This window comes from Cynocephalus volans, chromosome 3 (assembly GCF_027409185.1).
Source record: "Cynocephalus volans isolate mCynVol1 chromosome 3, mCynVol1.pri, whole genome shotgun sequence".
NCBI lineage: Eukaryota > Metazoa > Chordata > Mammalia > Dermoptera > Cynocephalidae > Cynocephalus > Cynocephalus volans.
Genome location: NC_084462.1, coordinates 15,625,960 through 15,650,462, shown reverse-complemented (window position 1 = coordinate 15,650,462; position 24,503 = coordinate 15,625,960). Strand labels below are relative to the sequence as shown.

Genomic DNA, 24,503 nt, shown 5'->3' with positions numbered 1-24,503 from the left:
GACACCATAAAACTCCTAGAAGAAAACAGGGAAAAGCTCCTTGACATTGAACTTGACAATGATTTTTTGGATATGATCCAAAAGCACAGGCAGGGGTCATCTATTAGCTGATCGATGCTCAAATTGTTTCATCTTTGGCTGGTGGGATTCTCTTCAGGATGCCCTGCGTCCCACCAGCAGATTTTCTGCCCCAAACCTAGGAATTAGTTTTACTCCAAGGAGTCCTGGTTTCTCTTAGTGGGAAATTGCATTTAGAGACCATATTCTGGGTCCCAGATTTGCCACTGTTTCTAGGTATTTTCTGCAGACAGGACTAGGAATTTTTTTAAAAAAGATGAAATACATTATGTGTTCATATTGGTACTTCAGTTCAAATTCAGGGCTACAGGGTTTATTGTTTTGTTTTGTTTTAACATGACCTGGTTATTTTTATATGTTTATCTTTTTTCTCTTATGCTGAAAATCTCAGCTCTAAGTGACATCATCAACAGAAATTTTGGCTTTATCCCTTGACACACACACCTCATCTTAGGCTAACCATTACTGCCACCTACCACCAGTGATATGATTACTGAAAACAGTTTAAGATTTTTTCCCCAGCTAACTTCATCCTTAGGATTACTGTGTTTTAACAGCCACTGTGCATAGTTCCTGTCTATGAAGTTATGCTGTCAGTTAGATACACATTTAAATTCATTTGTTACTTTTTACTTTCAAAAAGTATTACTTTTTAAATCTAAATTTTGTTTTTGTAATTATATAAAATAATAACATGGTTCCAAAGTCAGCTGTATAAACCCAGGTATATTCAAAGAAGTCTTGCTTTATTCCTGTACCCCGCCTCCTGTACAACCGACTTATATCCCTTCCTACCTATCTGAGATAGACACTAGCATAGTCTACATACTTTTCTCCACCTTGATTTTTTTCATTTAACGTCATGTCCTGGAGATCACATCTTAGCAGTTTGTAGAGATATCTGTAGGAGGGTTTTTGACAGCATGATGGGTTTTTGAGCAGATTCCAGAGTCAGAGTGGTGGAAGTGGGAGTAGATAATGAATTCACTTGGTATAACATGACTTAGCCTAGTTGAGGCTCACTACAACCCAGCGAGTGTGGCTTCTGTCTGCTTATTTGATAGAGGAGGAAACTGAGGCTTGCCCAAGTTCATCCAGCAGGTGGGCATCAGAGCAGGACTGGGACCAGGTATCTTCTTCTGAGCCGGTCACTGTGCTGTGTCCCCAAAGCTCAGGATGGCTGATGCGTACAGGCTTTTTGGAGGCTCTCATTTGGGATCTGCCCATGGCTGCGCTCCATAGCACAGAGCTCTCTAAAGTCCCAGGCCCATTGCAGGTGCAGCTCATGGAATCCTCCTAATTGCCTTCGAGTTTGTATCAAGGTGTGGTTGGCTGTGCCAGAGAGCTCAGGAAAATCAGGCAAAGAACTCTGCTCTGGCATGTCTATGTGAGAACGAACCGGTATGAATTCACCCATGCCCTTTGCCTTGCCTCAAAGGGGAAAAACAAATATGGGGCAGTGTAATGAATTCTCACAGCAGAAAGAAAGCTCTGTCATGTCCTGAAAGCCTGGAACCATTCATAAACCGAGGCAGCTTGACCTAATGTGCTCTGTAAACACGGGAAATCCCCTAAGCCCCACAGATAAGAATTGCTCCTCAGAAAGTCGGAGCCATGAGCCAATGGAGTGGAAGGGCTGGCGGCTCTGCTGGCGGTCAGACACAGGTGGCTGCCTTGGACCTGAGCCGGAGGGCAGTGAGAAGAGTCTCCCCAAGGTGGAGCTGGCTGGTCAATGGAGCTGGGGGGGCAGGGCGGCGCAGCTGAGGGGCCAGATGACAGCAAGAGGATTTGTCTCAAAGCCAGGTCTCTGTGCAAAGTTGGTGGTGCTCACTACAGTTAGGTGGGTGGTCTCTAAACAGTCTCTTGAAGTTAAGAAGAGCAATGACTTTTTGCAGGAGTAGTGCTACGTGGGTGTCTGGCAGAATTTAAAATTGTTTAAAAGTAATAATTTTTAATTAGGCAACAGATACACATGGTATATACGAACGTGATAGGAAAGCATAAACAGACCCCAACCCAGCACCTGTTCCCTCCCAGAGGCACCACTACCGTGTGCGCACAAGGATCCTTCCAAGATATTCTGCTCAGGCATGTGCACAGATATTCCTGAGAACACGCTACGCTCTGTTCCACTAATTGCTTTTTTCACTTCACAGTTTCTCTTGGAGATTGCTCCAAATCAGGACCTAAGGAGCTTCCCCATTCTTTTAATGGTTGAATAGGATTCCCTGGAGTTCTTGGAACAGCGAGTTTGGCTGTCCCTCGGTCCTGGGCATGCAGGTGATGTCATGCACCCCGACCTTGAAGGGCCATGGGTTCAGCGTCAGTCCTGGTGTTTGCAGATGCTGGCCAAAGTGATGGGCTTCTGCATTTTTCCTTTTGGAGATGACCCTTTTCAGGTGCTGGGTGCCTTTGGGTCAGTGACCCCCCTCTCTGGGCCTCAGATTCCTTATCGGTAAGGTGTACATTGTGGCAGAGGTGGGCTGTCATGTGTATGTGGCCAGAATCACAGCCCATTCTCATCTGACCAAGTGCTGTTAAAAATCTATTGGAGGGCCGGCCCCGTGGCTCACTTGGGAGAGTATGGCTGGTAGCACCGAGGCCACGGATTCGGATCCTATATAGGGATGGCTGGTGCGCTCACTGGCTAAGCGTGGTGTAGACGACACCAGGCCTAGGGTTGCGATCCCCTTACCAGTCAAAAAAAAAAAAAAAAAAATCTATTGGAATCAGCCATTACCATTACGTGAAAACCAGGAGACAGCAGGGAAACTTCTGATTTCCATCTTCTTTTGAAAAGCAAAATGTTACCCTGCCATGGCCCTCATTCCACATGGGCAGTGGTGCTTCCTACAGACAGGAGTGTGCACTCCTCTCCCTCCCCCAACCTGTCTGGGCCCGTGGGTGGCTGAGTTGGCAAGTTTGCAATCCCTGTCTGTCTCTATAGTCCTGAAGACAACTCCAGCTCTAAGAGTGTGGTGGCCCTACTCAGCCTTGGCTGTGAGGCGGCGGGGGTGGGGTGGGGCATCTGGTTCTCCTGAGGCCAGCCTCACATATCCAGCTTTTTAGAAGCTATCCATTTTCACTATGGATAAAAGTTCAGATCAAATTAAAATAATAACAAAGCCAAGTGAATTTGAGTTTGCCATGTTTGCCTGCAATGGCAGTGGCAGTGGTATTGTCGGTGAGGTCCCCAGGTGAGGTCCTCAGGTGTCCATGGACCTCAAATGCACACTAACTGGGCATCCCCTGCCAGGACCTCGGGCAGATCATGAAGCCCATGCCCGCCTCCCACCAGCGCACTGTTTCTCTTTTCCAGCTCCCCAACTGGGCCACTTTTCACAGGAAGACCACCTGATTGGGGTTTCTTACCCCTCAGACTGGGGTTGCTGAGCTGGTGCTTCTCAGCTGCTCACCTGCTGGGAGCCACAGTCACCTTCACTTGGCCTGGCCCCTGCCAGACCCCTCAGGCCCCCTCTGGCCCCCTTGGCACCTTGGAAGCACCCTGTCTGCAGTGGATGCACTCGCTCCTCCTGCTCTTCTCCACTGCCAAGCCTGGGCCTGGTGCTTTGAAGCAGTGCTGGAAGCTGCTGATGGGTTTAGCAGCTGTGGAAAGAAAACACACATGTCCCAGCCTATGGAGCCCTGGGGTGGGGATGTTCCCAGGGATGCTGCAGACGCTACTGCTGCATTTTCCCAGCCTAGGCACTTGGAGCCGGGGCCTGATGGTTGTAGTAGCACCAGCTGCCTGGATCTTGTGATCGTACCAGGAGCCTGCTGGGTTTAAAATAAGCAAGGTGCTTTTACTCTGGAAAACATTCCCTGTCCTGGCAAATGATGACAAAGGGAGAAAGCGGCCAGGGCTGGGAATGCTTCCAGAATCCCTTGTCATCTACCCTGACCTTGGAGGTGGCCTGCACAGGGGGCTCTTGGAAAGGGAGGCCTTTCACTGTTGGCTGTAACACTGAGGTCACACCCACACTGTAATGATGGGCTTTCAAGACATTGTGCCCATCTTGGATTAGCCACATGAGCAAGGGGTCCATGAGCCTGATTTGGGGTGGGGTGGGGAATCCTGGAGGACTTCTTGGAGAAGGTGAGGATGAGAATTGGTCAGGTGGGCAAAAAGGACAAGGACTTCGGGCTCTGCAAACCTCTGCCCCAGTCAGATGAGATCGCCTCATTTTCTACCCGAGGAATTGAGGCCCAGAGTGTGGATGTGCTTTGCCCTCGGTCGTCAGTTCGCTGGTGGAGACGCCAGACTGACCCAGGTCTGACTTCAACAGAGGTCTTCCAGCCGTCTGGCTTGCGCAGGTCTGAGTGAGGGGCGTTGTCTGACTGACCGACCACCCCCACCTGCCTTTGCCTTTCCTTCCACCAAGCCTGGTTTGACAGCAGACAGCTGGGTCTCTTTTCCTCTTCCAGGAGTAAAATCCCCGAAGGATCCTAAATCCGAGTTTCAGGAGAGAGGCCTTTGGAGGTGACCCCTGCTGAATTCAATTGCTGGTGGCCTCCCACCTTGCCAGCTGTCCTGCCGTGTGGGGGCTTTCTCCCCTTGGCTCCACCTACTTGTTTTTGAGTCTCTCCATGCACAGAGGTTCTGATGAGGTTTCCAGCTCTGAGCTTGGTTCCAGTGTGTGGGACGCTGATGCTTAATCAGGCGCCTTCAGTGCCCATCGCTGTCTCCGGTGGACCAAATGGTAAAAACCATTTGTTGCTTCTGGGGAGTCCTGGCTGCCCAGCCTAGGGCCGAGGAAGCTGTGTTGCTGCTGGTCGCTGTTCATGAAGTGACATTGGTCCCTTTTGCATGGTCTCTGCTGGGAGGTGAGGAAGGGAGGTGGTTTTCTACCCTTGCTCTGACCACAGTGTGTTTGTTGAGTGAATGAATGATAGCTGTAAAGGCATTTGCTCTGGTTTTGCTGTTGACTTCACAAGGCAGGGATGGCGTGTGCCTTGTTTCCCCTCCTCCCACGGCACCATGTGGGGTGGGGCTCTCGAAAGAGCAGCTCCTCGAGCTCCTGCCCTGCCTTGGAGGACGTTGGTACCCCTCTTTAGGAAGGTTCTTCCTCCCTAGAGCCAGGCTTCAGTTCTGGGGATGCCCCAGGCAGTGGGATGTTCGGTCTTACTCTCCTGATGGATGGTGGGGGGTGGGGCGTGTAGTGCACAGGGTGGAGTTGGCCTTTGCAGCCTGACAATCTGGGTCCAAACATAGGTCCAAACCTGGCTCTGTCATTCACGTGTTGGGTCTTGGGTGAATCATCACTTAGGCTCACCCTCGGTTTCCTCATCTGTAAAACAGGGGTGCTGTAGAAGTTCCAGATGAGACGTAATGTCCTCCAAAACCCTTCATGAACTCTTAATAGACACCAGTTCCCCCAGCTCCTACCGATCCCCTCTGCAAGTGTTGATTAGAAAGTTCACTTTTTATTTTTAAGATTAGATTTTTTTTTTTCTGATTACAAAAGCAATACATGCTAATTACAAGAAAAATCAGAGTATACATCATTCATTCTATTCCCGTGGGCAAGAAACAATATAAAACACACTCATGATTCCCACATACCTCTCCGATTCCCACTGCTGACCACACCATGGCGTATAGCGTTCTATCTACTACAGCTATATGTTTATTTAGAAAACTCTTTATTATACTACACGTACTGTTTTGTAGCCCTCTTTTTAAATTTAGACTTTATTTTTTAGAGCAGTTTTAGATTTACAGAAAAACTGTGCAGAAAGTAGAGTTCCCATGTAACCCCTCCCCCCACGATTTCCCTTGTTGTCGCGATTTTGCATTAGTGTGGGACATTGTTACAACTGATGAACCAAGGTTGATACATTATTAACTGAAGACCATAGTTTACATTAGGGTTCACTCCGTGTTGTAATTCTATGGGTTTTGACAAATGTATAATGGCATGTGTCTGCCATTACATCATCACATAAAATAATAGTTTCACTGCTGTCAAAATCCTCCATGCGCCACCTATTCATCCCTCCCTCACTCCTCCCCAACCACTGGCAATCACTGATCTTTTTACTGTCTCTGTAGTTTTGCCTTTTCTAGATTATCATGTAATTGGAATCACACAATATGTAGCCTTTTCAGACTTGCTACTTTCACTTAGCAATGTGCATTTAAGGCTTTGGAAGGTTGATAATTATTGATTCAGTTTTTAAAATATAGGCCTATTCAGATTGTCTATTTCTTCTTGTGTGAATTTTGGTAGATTATGTGTTTCAAGGAATTGTTCATTATATCTAAGTTATCAAATGTGTGGGTATAGAGTTCTTCATAATATTCCTTTATTATCCTTTTAATGTTCATGGGATCTGTACCAATGTCCTCTCTTTCATTTTTGATTTTAGGAATTTGTGTCTTCTCTCTCTTTTTTTTTTGCGTAGCCTGGTTAGAGGCTTATAGATTTTTATTCATCTTTTCGAAGAACTAGCTTCAATTTCACCTATTTTTTTCTATTAATATCCTATTTTTAATTTCATTGATTTCTGCTCTCATTTTTATTATTTCTTTTCTTTTGGTTGCTTTGGATTTAATTTGCTCTTCTTATTGTAGTTTCCCAAGGTGAAAGATTAGTTTATTGATTTTTAGATTATTTTTCTATTATATGCGTTCAATGCTATAGATTTCCCTCTAAGCCCTGCTTTTGCTGCAAAACACAAATTTTGATAAGTCGTATTCTCATTTTCATGTAGTTCAAAATACTTTTCAGTTTCTCTTGAGTCTTCGTCTCGGACCTGTGTTATTTAGAAGTGTGTTGTTTCATCTCCAAATATTTTGAGATTTCCTGGCTGTCTTTCTGTTGCCCGACTTCTAGTTTAATTCCATTGTGGTGAGAGAGCATACATTGTATAATTTGTGTCCTTTTATGTTTGTTCAGGTGTATTTTATAGCCTAGGATGTGGTCCATCTTGGGGAATATTTCATGTAAGCTAGGGAAGAATGTGTATATCTGCAGTTGTGTGGTGAGACACCCTATAAATGTCAATGGATCCAGTTAATTGATGGTGCCGTTTAGCTCTCCCGTGTCCTTACTGATTTTCTGCCTGCTGAATCTATCAATAACTGGTAGAGGGGGTTGAAGTCTTCAACTATAATCATGCATCGTCTATTTCTCCTTGCAATTCATCAGATTTTGCCTTGTGTTTTGGGTAAATATGTCCCCCAAAGTGTCATGTATTGGAACTTAATCTGTACCGTAACAGAGGGTGGGAAATCTTATTATGGTAAGTGAAAGGCGGAGCCTTGAAGAGGTGATTAGACTATGAGGATTATGCCCTTGTGAATGGGTTGATTTATTCATGGAGATTTTATTCACTCGAGTAATGGAGTAATAGAGTAAGCTCACGTGCAAGTGAGAAAGTGAGGAGTTTATCTCTTGCTCTTGCCGTTCTCACCATGTGATAGCCTGCATTGCTGGGGAGCGTCACCGCCCACCAACAAGGCCCTCACTAGACAGGTTCCCTGGACTGTGGACTTCCAGCCTCTGAAACTATAATGAATAATTTTTATTTCTTTATAAACTACCTAGTTTCACGTATTCGGTTATAAGCAACAGAAACAGACTATTATACTGTGTAACCCATTTTTAATTTAATAGACCTGTAACGAACATCATTCAATCTACGTAGATGTGTTTCTGCAGCACTATTTTATGATACCACCTTGTATTCCATTCTGTAATTTAATTAACCAGTCCCCAATTATTGGGTAGTTCAAATTTCTATAACTACGAGCAGCACTGTGATAAATAGCCTGGTAGCCACATCTTATATATATTTAAATTTGTTTCTACAGAGGAAATGCTGGGGGAAGAAACAGCTGGTTCAAAGCACATGTATATTTTTAAGAGAAAAGTTCACTTTCTTTAATGTAAACCTACAGGTGCTGGTATCTCTGCAGAGTAGACTCTGATTCAGAATCTCAGGGTTGGCCTGGGCATCTGGGGATGGCACGAACGTCCAGGCTGGGCATCATGGCCAGAGGTGTGGACGGTGATTCTTGTATATTCATCCAAGAATATACAGGAGGACTTTCTAATCCTCCACCCCTTTCCCTAGATCTAAAGAGTAGATGGACACTCACTTGTACCCACCTCCTGGGACCCTATGGATACATTCTTTACCCTGAACCCTGAGCATCTGTGTGTTTCTCTCTCCAATGCTAGGACTTCATGATCGAGGAACTAAACCCACAGGCAAGATGGTGCCAGGTCCCACCTGGCAGAGACTCTGGAGGGTTCATAAACATTGTGCTACTGATGCTGCAGCCCAGAACAGGCAGCCTTGCTTCCTTCTACAGTAAACGGCTACGACTGAGTTATTGCTGTTTAGAGAGAATTATTTGGAAACTTGTAGTCAACCGAGAAATGGAGCAAGTTTTCACCCAAACAGTGGAAAAGCCTAAACACAAACCGGGACACTGTGTCTGGGGCACTGAGTTCATGGCAGATAGGGGCCCTCTGTCACTTCAGCCGAGACAGCCAGCATGAAACAAAACAATGCCACTGTGCCCAGCACTCCAAAGTTCTGCCCAAGGATCTTGGCTGCTTCCGTTCTCTGAATAACGTTGGCCTAAAAGTGCAAATCAGCAATGGAGAGAGATTCTTCCCAGGCAAGGGTAACACATTTCAGTCTTTCAGAACTATTTCTAAAGGAGACTTGAGACTATATGTTAGTTGCACTTTTTCCCTTTTATAGCATCATTTTGTAGTCAGAAAAACACATTAATATGCACTTGAGCAAGTTTTCTGCGTTCATTGAGTCTTTTTTGTTTTTTTTTAAATGTTCTGTTTTCGGCACTCGTAATTCCCTTCTGTTCCCTGTCAATACACATATGTACACTTTTTTGCAGATGTCCTGTTGGTGCATATGTGCTGGCTTATGTTCTGCTCTCTGACATCATCAGCTGGGGTATAAACACGTGTCCTGGCACTGACACCCCCCACCCAACCTTATAAAGGTTTAAAATTTTTCTAAATAAAAGTTTTAAAAAATAGACATAGAAATGTTGGAAGTGCTGTCAGTTTGCTTTCTTGATTACTGGCGGTGGTCCTGGCATGTTAATCTCTGTGGTCAATGTCATGCTGCTTTTGTTTAAAAGTCACAAAAACTTTTTTTTTTAACCTCAAGGGGACACTTCTAAAATGCAGAAATGTGGATTGTTGAAGTGGGGGTGGGGGGTGGGAGGTCCCTGTAGGGCACATATCCTCCTCATTCCCCAGCCTCTGTAGGGGTCAGGGTCGGGTGTTCAGGTCTGAGATGCTGTTTCGATTGGCTCCTGGGCATCCCCCCCCCTTTCCACCACTCCCCCACCCCTAACATGCCACCTGAGAACCAGCTGAACCTGTTTGCTTTAGCAGATTTCTTGGCAGGGATGGGGGTAGGGGGTGTTACCTGTCAGGCCACCTCCAGCTGCAGTTCCACAATATATTAGTAATGTAAGCCAATAAAAAAGTATAAAAGAGCCATAATTCACTCATGAGACTTACTGAGATCAAGGCATAAAGTGCTCTTTTTGCACCATTCCTGGGGGATCCTGAGATGTGTTTGAGCATTTTAGCAGGGTTGGGAGAAGGGGCTCCTCAGGGTTTAGAACTAGCAGAAATAATTATAATAGCTGCTGATGGTGAGTGCTCATTATTTTGCTAAGTGCTTCAGAGGCATTATTATCTCAGCTTATCTTCCCAGCAATGCTATGAGGGCAGGCATCTTACTGTACCTATTTGACAGATGGGTTAATCCCTTGGGGACTCAGTCCTCTGGGTCCCTCCAGGCAAGCTCAGGAGTTGTACCAGATATAATGGGGTGCCATCAAGGAAGTACTTGTCACAAGATGACCCACCCACTTGTGATGGAATCCTATATAAACAGTTGTCACTCCTCACTGAGCAGCAGTTCCTTCAGCAAGGGTTGCAAACCTAGAAGCCTGGGGGAGTCAGGAATTAAGTGGGTGATGTGTGGCCTGTGGGGATTGTGGCAGACTGGAGAGTGTTGTGCTCTTTCCAGGATGGGGAGTGGGCTGAATTTTTGCTTTTTGAGAATGAAGGCCAGATATTTTTTCTTTCCCAAAGAGAAGCCAAAAATTTGGATTTTTATGAACTCTCTCAATTTTTAAATGTTGGGAGTTAACTTTGAAAATGGCACCAACATTGGCACATGAACAAGTAGAAAACCTGAAGAGATCAATGAACACTAAGTAAATTGAAATGGTAACCAAAGACCTTCCCTCCCAAAGTGGCCTAGCTCCTGATGGTTTTACTGGAGAGCTCTGTCAAACTTCAGTAAATTGTCTATTCATACTTTTACAAGTTGCTCCAGAAAAGAGAAAGCTGCTAGCTCACTGTGTGAGGCCAGAATATTCTTGATCCCAAAGCTTAAAAGAACAATACAAGCAAAGAAAACTGTAGGCTCATTTTATTATGAATGTAGATGCAAAAATCCTAAATAGCTAGACAAACCCAACAGTGTGCTTTAAAAAAAAAAACCCCAAAAAACAAAACAAAACCATACATCAGCTCAAGTAGGGCTTATCCAGAATTCAAGGATGGTTCAACCTCAGAATACTCTATCCATGTAAATCACCACATTAATAGATTGTAGAGAAATATTGTAAGATATATCATGTAGATGTTGAAAAAGAATTTGCTAAAGCTCAACTATTTATTATAAAAATTCTTAGCTAAAAATAGAAGGGAAATTTCTTAATTTAGTAAAAGTCATATATACCCAACACGGAACAAACATCCATAATGGAAGAACTTTGGTTACACACTCTTTAAGGGAGAGACCAAGATAAGGTTGTCTAAAATTGTTATAATGATTTAACCTTGTTTTGGGGTCCTGGAATTGCTATAAGGGAAGAAAAATAAGTAAGAGGAGTAAGAATTGGAAGGGAAGAAAGAAGACAAATAGGATCATCTTTATATAAACCAACATAGAATCAACAAAAAAACTCAAAATTATTATGAATTTTCAGCAGGGTTGATGTAAGCTTAATTTTTAGAAATCAGTATTCAGAAGCCCAAGGAATCCATATATATATATATATGATTTTTATTTGTCCATTAAAAAATTAATTAATTAAAAAATATAGATTCCTTCCCATCACAGTCAATATATTAAAACCCTCTCAGGGCTGGCCAGTTAGTTCAGTTTGTCAGAGCACAGTGTTAATAACACCAAGGTCAAGGGTTTGGATCCCTGTACCGGCCAGCTACCAAAAAAAGAAAGAAATGAAAAGAAGACTGAGGGGCAAGCTGGTTGGAAGAATTGAGTGAAGTGGGGGCAGCCGGTACCAACCACTTTTCTCTAAGGAGAAAGTTTTAAACCACTGTAGAGAACATAAAACACCATCTGAACAAATGGAGAGGTGGTCTATATTCTTGAATGGAATGACTCAATTTAATGATGTCATTTCACCCTCAAATTAATCTATACATTCAGAGCAATCCCAATTAAAACTGCAGCTGCACCAGTGCCTTGGGGACAGCTCGGGGACCTGAGGCATGGAGAAGAGGACTAGACCCCCCTCCTACAACCAGGCACACTGCAGCAGTGCCTCGGGGCCCACCTGGGGACCCAAGGCATGGATAAGGGGACCGGACCCCCCCCCACAACCAGGCACACTGTGCCAGCACCTTGGGGCCTGCCTGGGGACCCAAGGCATGGAGTAGGGGACTGGACCTCCCTCCCACAACCAGGCACAGAGCGCCAGTGCCTCAGGGCCCACCCAGGGACCAGAGATATGGAGCCGGGGACCAGACACTCCCCACAACCAGGCACATTGCCAGCACAAAGGAGCATGCCAAAAACATCACCTCCATGTGGGTGGCCTACTACAGCCACCACAATAACCGTGGCTTCTGTGAAAGCAGCTAGATGCCACAACCACCATGCAGACGGTCCACCAGCCACTGGAGAGCATTGACACAAGGAGAGTCACCAGCAGAGACCAAAGAAAAGAGGATGTCTCTCTCCACAAAGCCCATTTCAAAGTGACAGAAGAAGTATCTGTTCTATGACAATACTGGGGGACCTGATCACACCTTTCAGCATTGGACAGATCATCTAGGCAACGAATCAACAGAGTAACCATTATACTTTCAGAAGGAGAGAAGAAATCTAGGGTAATTAGAGGGGGGAGGGGGAGGGGGAGAGATTAGACAAGGGGTATAAAGAATAATTATGATTTGTAACAATATATATGCTAGTAATATTGATTTTATCAACATATCTTAATGTTGAACCACCAAAATATGTATAATCAATTTTGATTCAATAAAAATTAAAAAAATAAACAAATAAAACTGCAGCTGGATTGTGAGGCAGTAGACACATTCTAAACAGTCAACAAAAAGAGCAAAGTTTGCAAATAGCTAAGTCATCTTTGAAAAAGAAAAACTAAGAAGAGGGATTTACCCTACCAAAAGTGGAGGCCCATGAGGAGGCTGTGGTAATAAATGGAGTGGTGCAGACAGAGATGACAGAACAACGGCACAGGATAGAGAGCTGAGAGGAGACATGGTTACATGTGGCACTTAATATTTAATAGATGCAAGAGGCAGTTTGGTGCAGTGGTCAGGAGTAAGGACTCTGGAACCAGGTCACCTGGTTGTGACTCCTAGTGCTACCACTTACTGTCTGTGTGACCTTGAGCAAGTTCCTTAACCTCTCTGTGCTCAGTCCTCCTCCCACTGATAAATGGGGATAATGGGAATAATGATAGTAAATGTCACAAGGTTGTTGTGAGAATTAAATGAGCAACTATATGTAAAACACTGTATCAGTTTCCTAAAGCTGCCATGAAAAAATACCACCAACTTGGTGGCTTTAACAATTGATATTTATTGGCTCATGGTTCTGAAGGCTGGAAGTCCAAGATCATGGTTTGCCTGGTTGATTCCCCTTGAGGGCTAATGGGGAGGATCTGTTCCCTGCCTCTCTCCTTGGCTTGTAGGAGGCTGTCTTCTCCCTATGTCTCTTCACGTCGTCTTCCCATACGTGTGTCTCCCTGTTTGTGTCTGTGTCCAAATTTCCCTTTTTATGAGGACACCAGTCATGTTGAATTAGGTGCTCACCCTGCCTCAGTATGACCTCACCTTTACTAGTTACATCTACAATGACCCTATTTCCAAATAAGGTCACATTCTGAGGTCCTGGGGGTTAGGACTCCAATATACGGATTGGGGGGGGCACATTTCAACCCATAACAACACTATGGGTATTTCCTGGCATGTAGTATGTTATACTGTAATAGAAGGATGAACTTGGGCTGAGCTCGTGGCGCACTCGGGAGAATGCGGCGCTGGGAGCGCGGCGAGGCTCCTGCCGCGGGTTTGGATCCTATATAGGAATGGCCGGTGCACTCGCTGGCTGAGTGCCGGTCACGAAAAAGACAAAAAAAAAAAAAAAAGAAGGATGAACTGATTAGTAGATATTGTTGGTGAAATTGGCTGTCTGGGGAAAGACAAAACTGGAGCCCCCATGGGATTGTCTAAAGACCTAAAAATGAAAGTGAAAATGATGTAGCAGAAGGTAATTGCTATGGACCAAAACGTGCCCCCCCCCATTCATATGTTGAAGCCCTAACCCCCAGTGTGATGGTATTAGGAGGTGGGACTTTTGGGAGGTTATCAGGGTTAAATGAGGTCATGAGGGTGGGGCCCCTTGATGGGATTAGTGCCCTTATAAGGGGATGAAGGCACTAGAGCTTTTTCTCCACTATATAAGGACACAGAGAGAAGGCAACTGTCAGCAAGCCAGGAGAGCCCTCACCAGGACAAATCTGCCAGCACCTTGATCTTGGACTTCCAGCCTCCAGAACTGTGAGAAATAAATGTCTTTTCTTTAAGCTGCCCAGTCTATGGTACTTTATTATGTCAGCCCAAGCCAACTAACAACAGAAATGTCAGAGAGGATTTCATTACTTGGTTGTGGGGAAGTACTTTCCTAATTAAAAGCCACAAAGCACAAACCACAGAGCAAAAAAGAGTTTACATTAAATGGAAGATGTCTTAATTAAGGATATCATGAAAAGTTAACAGATAACTGATTGCAAGAAGATACTTACAATATCTAAAACTATCAAGCAACCAATATCTAAAACATGCGAAGGAATTCCTGCAAATCAACAAGAAAAAAAGATATCAACCCCAGTATCTAGATAGGCAAAAGATATGAACAGGAAATTTACAGAAGCGAAAACCCAACCAGCCCACAAGCCCCTGAGGAAGAGGAGCTCATAGATTAGAGATCAGGGAAGTACAAATGAAAACAAAACAGTAGCTCAAAGCTACAGCCCAGATGTATCACAGTGATGTGCACAGATTTAAGATACATTGTACTCGATGAAATCTGCAGCGTAATGCCACTTTTAGGTAAATGCTAACAGCTCAAAATTCCATGTTTTGAGAGAAAGCATACAAACAAAAGGAGATATCTCAAACATCTTTGAGCAATTGCCTGTGGTCAGGGGAAGGAAGTGGGGAGGAGGGGAATAAATGTATAAATAAAACAAGAACAGGTCATGAGCTGAGGGGTACATATTTGCACCTGAGGTTTGAGAAAAGATGCTGGGAGGGGGTGTCCCATAAAACACAGGTCTGGCCAGATACACAGTCTGTGGTTTTGTTGTGAACAGTGGGGTCTGCTGCTGTGTGGCCCAGCAGGGATCTAGTGGGGGGGGGGATCTAGTGGGAGTGCTCTGGCTTCATGCCAAATGAAAGGTCCAGGGTGCAGGTGAGGGGTCTGTGGGCTGGGTTCCTGGGCCTGGTCCTATCTCCTCCCACCCTCACCCCTGCACACACCCTCATTCTCATATACAATGATCCGTATGGATGGAGTTTTGTCTGGACAGCATCTGATCTTCCTGGGCCCTGAGAGCATCTCCTGAGAGACCTTGTCAGAGGCTCCCAACAATGGTAGGGGGAGGGGGAGGGCAGAGCCAGACCCTCAGTGTGGACCCAGGGCATGGGGTAGGGCCATGCCACACCCTTTCTGCCCAGAGAGGGGCCGAGACCCCCATACAGCATGTTCTGCTTGTTCATTCTTTGAGGCAGGAATTGGGTCTCTGGGGGCTCTCAGTGGTGGTCAGATCACAGACTCTGGACCCAATGCCTGCACACTCACTAGCCTTCTGAGCCTCGATTTCCTCATCTGTGAAGTGGGAACCATAATGGGGCCCTAAATTGTTGTGAAGTTCAAATGAGACAATGTTAATGAGGTTTCCTCTTGGGTGGAGTGTTTTTGGCATGGCCTGGGGACTCAGATTGGCTACTAATATTTTAATAGAGAATTGCTTCTGGAAGCAGGGATTTTTCTCAAAAGGCCCACACGAATTTCCACTGTCTTGGAGCTGTCTGTTAAGGTGGTTTGATTCCATGTCATATTGTATCACACCATATTATACATATTGTTGTATATTTTATTATAGACAGTCCTGACTGACTGGAGTTGAACAGAGCAGACAGAGGCTTTCTGTGGATCTCCATGGATACTGAGCCCCATGTCTTTTTATCCTGGGCTGGAGTGGAGGGCACACAGTTAACAGGAATCTGGCCTGTCCAGATGTGGTTCCCCCCACCCCACCATATGCTCAGCCCACCCCCCATGCCAACCTGGACCTCATAGTCACGTTCCCTGCGCGTGAGGACACATCTTCAGGCGTTCCCTGTCCACTTGGTCGCCACCTTCCTGCCCACCCCTTAGGAGACCTCATAACACTCACATCTGCACTTGGGGGGCATCCTTGTCTCAGGGTTTGGGGGAAGGTCATTGAAGGCTGGGGGAGGGGGGTTCTTCTAGAAACACATTCTCACGTGAGGACTCCTGTGCGTGCGAGTTGTAACCTGCACTTGCTGTGGCCCGAGAAGCTGGTAGCTGTCGGAGGAAGGAAATGGCATTTCTGAGAAGGGGATGGTGTTTTCCAGACAGACTTGATCGTGGCTGTTTTACTCTTGGTGTGCCACGCCGGGCAGTGGGGCCCCACACTGGGTGAGCCTGGGCCCCTTCCTGCACGTATTGGAGCATATTTAATCTTTTAGAGATCAAAATGTTTTTCCAAAGTGCTCACATTCAGCTGTTTTGATGAGAGGCAACAAGGTTTAGCATATGTAATTTTTGGAGGTACATTTTGGCGCATCTGTTTGGTGCTTTAGAAAGTGTGTCTGGCTGTGAATAAAGCTGTCGGTTTCTGTCTCTGATGCATCTTTATGCGTTATGGCTTTGGAGTCAGCACCACACTTGGAAAAGCATGCTTTAACATTTTCAAGTCTAGATTTTGCCTTTTTTGGATGCTTTAAAAATGTTAAGAGCCTCAACTCTGCCTTTAAGGGTGGATATGGCATTTTCCCCAAAGATGAACTGCCTCATTTAAAAAAAAAATTACACAGATGTATAAGTTGATAATAAAAAATGCAAGTAAATACAAATAATCAAACAAAAAGGGAACAAAAGCTGCATTAAAATGACTCAACCCACATCCTTTTTCCACCCTGACAGTTGCTGTTAGTATTATGGTATTTCGTCTCTAGGTTATTCGTTTATTTTTTTCAAATTGTACTGTTTTATCAACCACTTCTTCTCACTGGTAACATTGTGAACATCCTCCTTTCTTGTCATATGTGTCTATGTCACTATTTTTAATGACTACATAATGTTATTTAGAAATTCTGTGATTTATTTAACAAATCCTCTATCGTACTTTTTTTTTTTTTTGGTCTAATGTAAACAGTACTTCGGTGGTACCATTATGCATTAATCTTTTCATATTTGTCTAATAATTTCGTTATGTGCCTAGATGTGGAACTGATGGTGCAAAGAGTGGGCACGTGAACCGCAGTTGTCACTTGCTGCAAATACCCCTAGAAAGGCTGTGCCATCCTTCAATCTATCCACCCAGCCATCTGTTTTTTCTTCTTCCCTTCCTTCTTTCTGTCCATCTGTCTTTCCTTCCTCGCTTCCTCCTTCCTTCTCTCCTTCCACCCACTCGCCCACCCATCCATCCACCTGTCCATCCACCCTCCATCCATATTGTACTGAGGACCTGCTGGTGGTTAGATGGGCCAGGCACCGTGCAGCAAGCACACTGCAGTGAGTGTGTGGTCTCCGTCCTCAGAACTCCCAGGCAGCTGAGAGGGAGGAAGTGAGGAGCCTTCACCAGCAGGATGAGGAGCACAAGAACTGAGGCTCTGAGGAGGGAGAGGCACCAGGGTGAGGAGTGGGTGGGGTGAGGACTTCCAAAGGGCTAGTGATCTCTGAGCCATGGGCCAGGTGGGAGCTGAGACCCCAGATGGTCAGTTCCCTGGAAACCATCCTGAGCCAGCACCATCAGCCAGCCTTGGCCCTGCTGTCTGGGACTCCTTTCTGGGTGTTTGCCTGAAGAGAGCTGGGGGTACCCACAAATACTCAGGTCTCCAACACCCAGCTTAGAGGCCAGCCAGGGCACAGAGGGAGAGAGAAACAGAGAGACAGAGAGAGAGACAGAGAGAGAGAGAGAGAGAGAGAGAGAGAGGAAGACAGAGAGAGGTAGGCAGAAAGGGAGGGAGATGCTGTGCTCCGCTTGGAGGAGACACACAGATCTCTGCACCCTATGCGAAGCCCGGGCCGTCGTGGAGAGCCGTGATTAGGAGTCTGAGTTTAATGCAGATGGATGGGATAGGAATTTGCACGCTGACATCACCTCTTCCTAGCTGTTTGATCTTGGGCAAAGTTACTTAGTGTCTCTAGTTCCCTTATCTGGAAAACGAAGTCAACTGCGGTTCTGACCTCACAGGGGATGGGTGAGGATGGAGCAAGAGATGGACAAAGGCCCCAGCCCTCAGCCCCCACAGGAAGTGACGGCTGTAATGTGTTCATGTTTTTGTTTCTCTCACCTGGCCTGAGTGCTGGGGGGCTTTCTGTGTCCCCAGAACCTAGCACAGTCCCTAATGCATAAGTGCTAAGCCAGTGTTTGTTGACGGTGGGCTGGAGGCAGGGGGATGCAAATGTGAGGCTATTTAAGATCTGTGCCAGCAGCTTCAGTTAAACCCTCCAGCGGTGACTTCTGGATTAGAATAGAAAACTGTTTTCTTTTTACAGACAGAAGAAGCCAGTGCCTTTTAATTCCATTAAGTGCTAAGAGAGAGGAAGGGACTGGGCTTTGTTCGAAAGGATGCAGAAGATGGAAGAGAAAGGCGAGCTGTTCAGTGGGGGAGTGGACAGGGCTGACCAGAGTGCGTGAGTGTGTTTCCTCCAGTCTGTGTTCAAGCCTTTGGCAGTTACGAGCTGAGGGGCATCGGGGAATTAAAGTTTCTTCCGAAGGAAAATGGGCCTCCCAGGCCTTTTTTGGTGAATGAGGCTGGGCTTTCCAGGCTTTGCTGTTCACAGAGGTGGGATTCTTTGTCTCTTCCATCCTCCGGGTCACCTCTCTGCCGGCCACGCACCTGGGGAGTTGAGGTTGATGGAGAAGCCCACCAAGGGTCATTTTACAGGTGCTCAGAGGAGCTGCTGCTCCAAACACGGCCAGAGCCCAGCAGGGCAGACGCACCTAGACGTGGGGAACAGTCTGCTTTGATTGACACCAAGGACTGAACCACCCAGTTTGGGGATCTAAATCTCCCAGAAAAGGTTTCAGCTGACCCTCCACCTTTGCTCAAGCCCAAGTAGAAGCCCACAAGTGGCACGTGAGCCCCATATTAATGAGGGATGCAATAGTATTTATCTGCTCCCCTCTTTTGGGGGGTTCTGTGATATCCTTCATGGCCCAGTTAATGATTGCAAAAACATGGAAGTATCCTAAATGTCCTTCTGGGCAGGAATGGATGAATGAACCAGAGAACGCCAGGCAGCAGTTAAGGAAGCTCACCAGATTTGTGTTTTCACCCAGATGCATTTCAGAAAACATGTCAAGAGGGAGAATAGAGTTGTGAAAGGGTACCTTTATGTAAATAATAAAGACACCAAATAATAATGGACCATGTTCATGGTTGCACACGTGTGAAGTAACAATGCAGAATGGCTTGGGGGACAGAGAGCAGCTTCATTCTACACCCCTGGGGCTGGGAGGGCTGGAGCTGATAGCTTTCCAGAAAAGAGCCATCTGAAGCAAACATGGTAACATGTTAACATCTGTCCAGGCAGGGTGGTTGTGGGTATACCATGTCTATTTATAGCATTTTGAAAAACATTTTACCATTATGAGTTGAAATTTAAGAGAAAAGAGGGAGGAATTGTAAAATCATTTCTTAAAGATCTGTTCATTTTGTGAGCCCTTATTTTGTGGTTTTGAAGAATGCAGTTTAAAAAACAGTGCCAGGATGGCTCCTGAAGATGCTCCCCTGGGGATGCTGTGGCCAAGAAACATCCCGGCCAGGGGACCAGGTGCCTGGGGCTGGGCCTGGGGGCAGCTGGTCCAGACCCTCATGGCCTGGGTGGGAGGAGTGGGGGAGGGGTCTCTGCAGGTTTCCCCACAGCCCCTGCCACCCACTGACTTCTCTCGGGGTGCTGCCCTCTGACCGAGAGAGAAGGCAGGAAACAGGAAACTGAATTGTTAGTGAAGTTGGGAACTAGAACTCAAAAGAAGCATTTCTTAAATAGAAAACCACTATTTTAAGAATTACTTATTTATATGTTCTGGACCGTGGAAACAGGCCTGTCTGGGTCTTTGGTTTTGCATTCTTTTCCCAGGTGGCTCACCCACCCTGGGGGTCAGCAAGTCCTTTGAGTTCCTCTGAGGCTCGCCTGAACTTCACCAGTCTGGCAGAGGTTTCCCAGAACCTCCCTATTAAACAGGGCAGGAAGGAAGCTACCCTTCCACGTGCACGGTGTGCTCATCCTACCTGGGGGTTTGTGGCATTTTCTTCAATGCTGCGTTGGTTTCACGGCTTCTCTTTCGTGAGCCAAGCACCTGTGGGTGGGCACTGTCTCCGCAGGTAGTGATTGCATCTCAGGAGTGTGACGCTGATGTCTCTGACACCGCGTCCTGGTTACAGTCCTGGCGAGATGGGGGTCCAGGAACAGTGCAAAGATGGGGCTGCCCACGGGTGCTTCCACTTTTCCAGAGTGCCTCCATTGGCTTGGGGGTGAGCTGTCTCCTCACTCCTCTTGTCATTCTGTTTGCATGGTCCATTTCACATCCAAATTTAGAAAACTGAATGGCCAGGCTGCCCAGCTGGCAGACCCTGTGTGTCAACCTCACTGGCTTCGGTGGCTTGTAGAGTCAGTTTGTCATGAAAGATCTGTGTTTTCCACTTAGAGGCTCTGAACTGGCATCTCATTTCTGCACCAAGAATCCCAGGAATCCCTTTCAACTGCAAGTGTTTTCCCTGACAGAAAAAGAAGAAAATGCAGAACATATCAATAAATTGATTGTTATTTTCTAGTAGAATTGTACTCACCGACATGAGAAATGTTTGCAATCAGTTATAACTTGTTTTATTCAGTGGTGTCCAAAACAGTATGTATAGTGTGATCCCATTTTTGTAAAGACCAAAAGAGCAAACCCTGTCTATGTGCAGAAATGAGTCTGGAAGTTTGTATGGCAGGACTTGTAGTGGTTAACTCTGGACAGTGGGGTTCTGAAGGATTTTTATTTTCTTCTTTTAACTTACATGGATTTTCTCATTTTCCCTGGTGACTGTGAAGTGATTTAAACAAGACTGTGAGTTACTGAGTGTACAACTCAAGTTTTTAAGTGTCAAGTTAAGGAAACCAGGGTTTAAACTGCTCGGTGTCATCCGCAGGCCTCATTTGCTGTGTTTGTTTTTCAGTGACATCTTTGACGCCATGTTCCCTGTCACTCACATTGCTGGGGAGACAGTTATACAGCAAGGTATGTTCTATCTTCTCTGAGCAAATCCAACAGGGGAAAAAAGGATGATGCACTTGAAAAATATATATTAAAATAAAACTCTCATTGTCTATCCTTGAGAAAATTCAACAATGAAACTTAAGAACAGTATGTTTAACCCAATGTGTTTCTGTAACATTCTCGTCATTTAAAAAAAAAATTTGGTGGGACTCAGGGTGTTGCTTGGCAACAGTCTATAACACAATGTTGCAAAAAGCTATTTGCAAGAAAAACAAAAACACTGTAACTCATGAGTTTTGACGTGCTTTGCTTTACACATCCATTGTCTTTTTTCTTTTGTTATAGGCAATGAAGGAGACAATTTCTATGTAATCGATCAAGGAGAAGTAGATGTGAGTATTGCTTACTGTTTTTGGAAAATAGTGCCTCTTTCCACTCTGGTTTGAAGACAACACACCCTGCATGGCACCAGGTCACTGACAAGCTCTGGTCTGAAAACACTTCTTTCTGAATGATAAATTTCTGATGTTTTAATCCAGATATGTAATACATTTCATTTGAAAGATCATATCAAAGTATTCAAAGCACAGTTTGAGAGAAGAGCCGGTGCCAGCAGGTGCCAGCAGCAGCTGCGGTTGTTTTACTGCTGCCCGTTTCCCGCACGCCCGGGCTGAGCTTGCCAGGCTCCTGCACGTGGTTGTTCTGTTTGACTTAACGCTGCCTCCAGACCAGCAGCCCACGGACACGCTACTCTTACTCAACTGCACTGGGTGTTGACATTTTGTAAAGTGTGTGGCGGGGGGGTTTACCTGTTTATAGACCCCAAAGGTACTGACTTTATAACGGATCAACTACTGCCTTTGGTGCCAGCTTTCTCTTGCTTTGTCAGGGCACTGTCCTCTCCTGCTTCCACCTGTCTCAAGAGTAAAGGAACCACACTTCTACAAAGCTGTTCTAGAAGGAGTAGTGTCTCCTTCTCAGGAGACCGCACCTCAGGCCCCACGGCTGGGCTGGAACAGGACATCGGGCATCACCCTTGGCCCCGTGGCTCCCCAGTGCATCTGGCTCCTTCCACCTCCTTGGCCACCTCCAGTCTGAGCCTCTGAGTTCTTTGGCTTGAAATGCTGTGGGAGTCCCCTTGCTGGGGTCCTGGCCCTGCTGTCCACAGAGCTGATGGTGCTTATCTCTGGCTAAAACCCGCAGTGGGTTTGTTTTTCTGAATCAGGCCTGAGTCCTCCAATGTGATCCACAGGGAGGGGCCAGAGTGATGCCATCGTCTTCTGGTTCCTGGACCCCACCTGGAGCTTGGCTGCTCCAGGGTCTTTTCATGTGCCTCCTCCTCTGCTCGGAACCCTCTGCTCCCCTCAGTGTCATCACTGTTAGCTCCTGATTCTCATTTGGGTTTCCACTTAAATGTCACATCCTTGGCTTGGGTATCTGCAGACACATCCCCCTTCCCATCCTTTTCTCTGTAGTGCTGTGCCTGCTTTCTTCATAGGACTTGGTTCAGTTTATGATTATGCACTTTTTCATGTGACCATTTCCTTAAGGCCTGTCTCCATGACATTCTGGAAGCTCCCTGAGGACAGAGACTGAGTCTGTCCCAGGCATTTCAGAGTCCATGAGGCCCCAGATGCCTGCCATTTCCCAGGCTGGCTCCCAAAATTCCTCTGGGCCTGGAACACCAGCACAGGGACAGTTGATGCAGTAGCCACACCCTCCCCCTTCACCGCAAATTGTGCCACCACCTGCCCTTGGCTCTCATGGTGGCTCTGCTGGCTGCTGTTCAGGTGACATCACCCCTGGCTGCCCCAGGGCCAGCTATTTCAGGGCTTGGCCTCTGGCCCCTGTGCCTCTGTCCAGTCCAGGCTATTTTGGGGGAGGGCATTTACTCATCTGTTTCCCCAGCGGTCCGTCCGCACCCACCCTGGCCACTGTGTTTCTGGGAACCCGAGCAGGCCCACTCTGCTTCCGGAGCTGGTAGCACAGGAAATGACTCATGTTCAATCTTCCTGCGACGGGCATGCACTGAGTCGCCTTGAGGTCCCAGCTAGCTCGGGCAGGGAAAGAATCTGGGGTTTCTCTTTGTCCTGGTGCACTCATCCTGACCTGAAACTGATGGGCTTGGGCCCCTAGACCAGGCCTCTGGGGCAGCCTTTGTGTCGGGGGGGAAGAGGGTCTCCTTTCTCCCCGAAGAAGGAAACTGAGGCAGGAGCTAAAGGCCCTGGGAGCTGCTGACACCACAGAGGAAGTGTGTGGAGGAGGAAGGTTAGGAGGTGGGGCTGGCGGTCCTGACCCTGGGCTCTACTGCCAGGCCACACAGTCATCTCCTGCTGGCACTGCTTTGGGTTTAAAAAAAACTCATCCCAGGAAATAGAGAAGACAGAGGAGGTTGCGGCCAGTGTCCCAGCTGAGCACTGTCGCCAGGCCTAGGGTCCGTCCTAGGAGATAGCTCTGTTGTGCTAGCGTCTGTATAGCCAGGCCTGGCGGTGGAGTGGGGCCAGGACTTGGGCTCAGCCTCCAGCGGACAGGGCAGGGATGATCCCTGAAAAGAACGCGTCACTCCAGCTTGCCCAGCTCAAGTGATGCTGAGGGCAGAGACGGCCCCTGGGGAAGTGTGGGATAGACTCATTCTTAGTTTGGATCCATGGTTTTCCCAGCCAGCGCCTAATCTTATACTATTCATGACTACTTTTCTGCTTCATACTCTCCGCCCCCAAACGATCACTATACTGGAAATTCTTCCCTGTTTTCTCCTCCACAGATGCTTATTGAGCACCTGCTGTGGGTCAGGCACTTGCCAGGCCCTAAGAGAATACTTATGAAGGGACAACCTGCCTCTGCTCTGAAGGTGGGGTCTGGGTGGTGGTAGTTTAATGGGGAAATGGACAGTGAGCAGGAAGTTAGCAAATGAATGTCCCTCTTGTCCCCTCTATTCTTATTCCTCCTGTGCCTTGCAAGCTCCTATGCATCCTGTAAGACCCCACCAGGCCCTGCTCCTCCCTATCTAGGTAGAGCCATACCCAGCTTTCATACATACTGATCTCAGCAGATGACCGGGGACCAGACCCTCCCCCAGCTAGACTAGGAGCCCCATCTAGGTCCAGGTCCTGGCTCGGGCTTTTCCTCGCCACTGGATGTTCCTGCCTCTACTGTGTTCACTGAAGTCATACGGATCTCCCAATTCAATTCCAAAGACATCTTCAAAACACCAGTTTGTGTCATCAGAGCTTGGAGCAGAAATGAGGAATTGAGACGACCCCAGGGAATTTGAATCGTACATTCCTTGGTTCTCCTCAATGAACAGGTGTGGGAAATAGCAGACCCTTCCCCCAAAGTTCTTTCATGGAGCCTGAGGAGCCCATCATTGGGGTCTGGGGAGATGTTCTTCCTAACCTATGTCTAAAAGAAGACAGTAGATGAGTCAAAATACCGTATGGACATCAGACTCAGGCTCAGGCTCTGTCCTTCCTTAGCTGGCTGGGTTAGTTTGGCCTAGTTCTTTATGTTTCCAAGCCATGCCATTTCTGTGTTGCTCAGAAGAATTGACACAAGAGCTCGCAGACAGCCAGGAGATGAGATGAGAGTTCTCGTGGCGCGCTATGGGCAGTCCTGGCAC

At 46.6% G+C, this 24,503-nt stretch overlaps 1 protein-coding gene across 1 annotated transcript in view; it reads left to right on the top strand.

The window, feature by feature from the left end:
- PRKAR1B (protein kinase cAMP-dependent type I regulatory subunit beta) overlaps positions 1-24,503 on the top strand; it is a 153,038-nt gene that overhangs the window by 83,397 nt on the left and 45,138 nt on the right. Inside the window, exons 4-5 of the mRNA XM_063091434.1 lie at positions 20,844-20,905; positions 21,230-21,276. Coding sequence (XP_062947504.1) covers positions 20,844-20,905; positions 21,230-21,276 — 109 coding nt within the window. The remainder of the gene's footprint in view (positions 1-20,843; positions 20,906-21,229; positions 21,277-24,503) is intronic.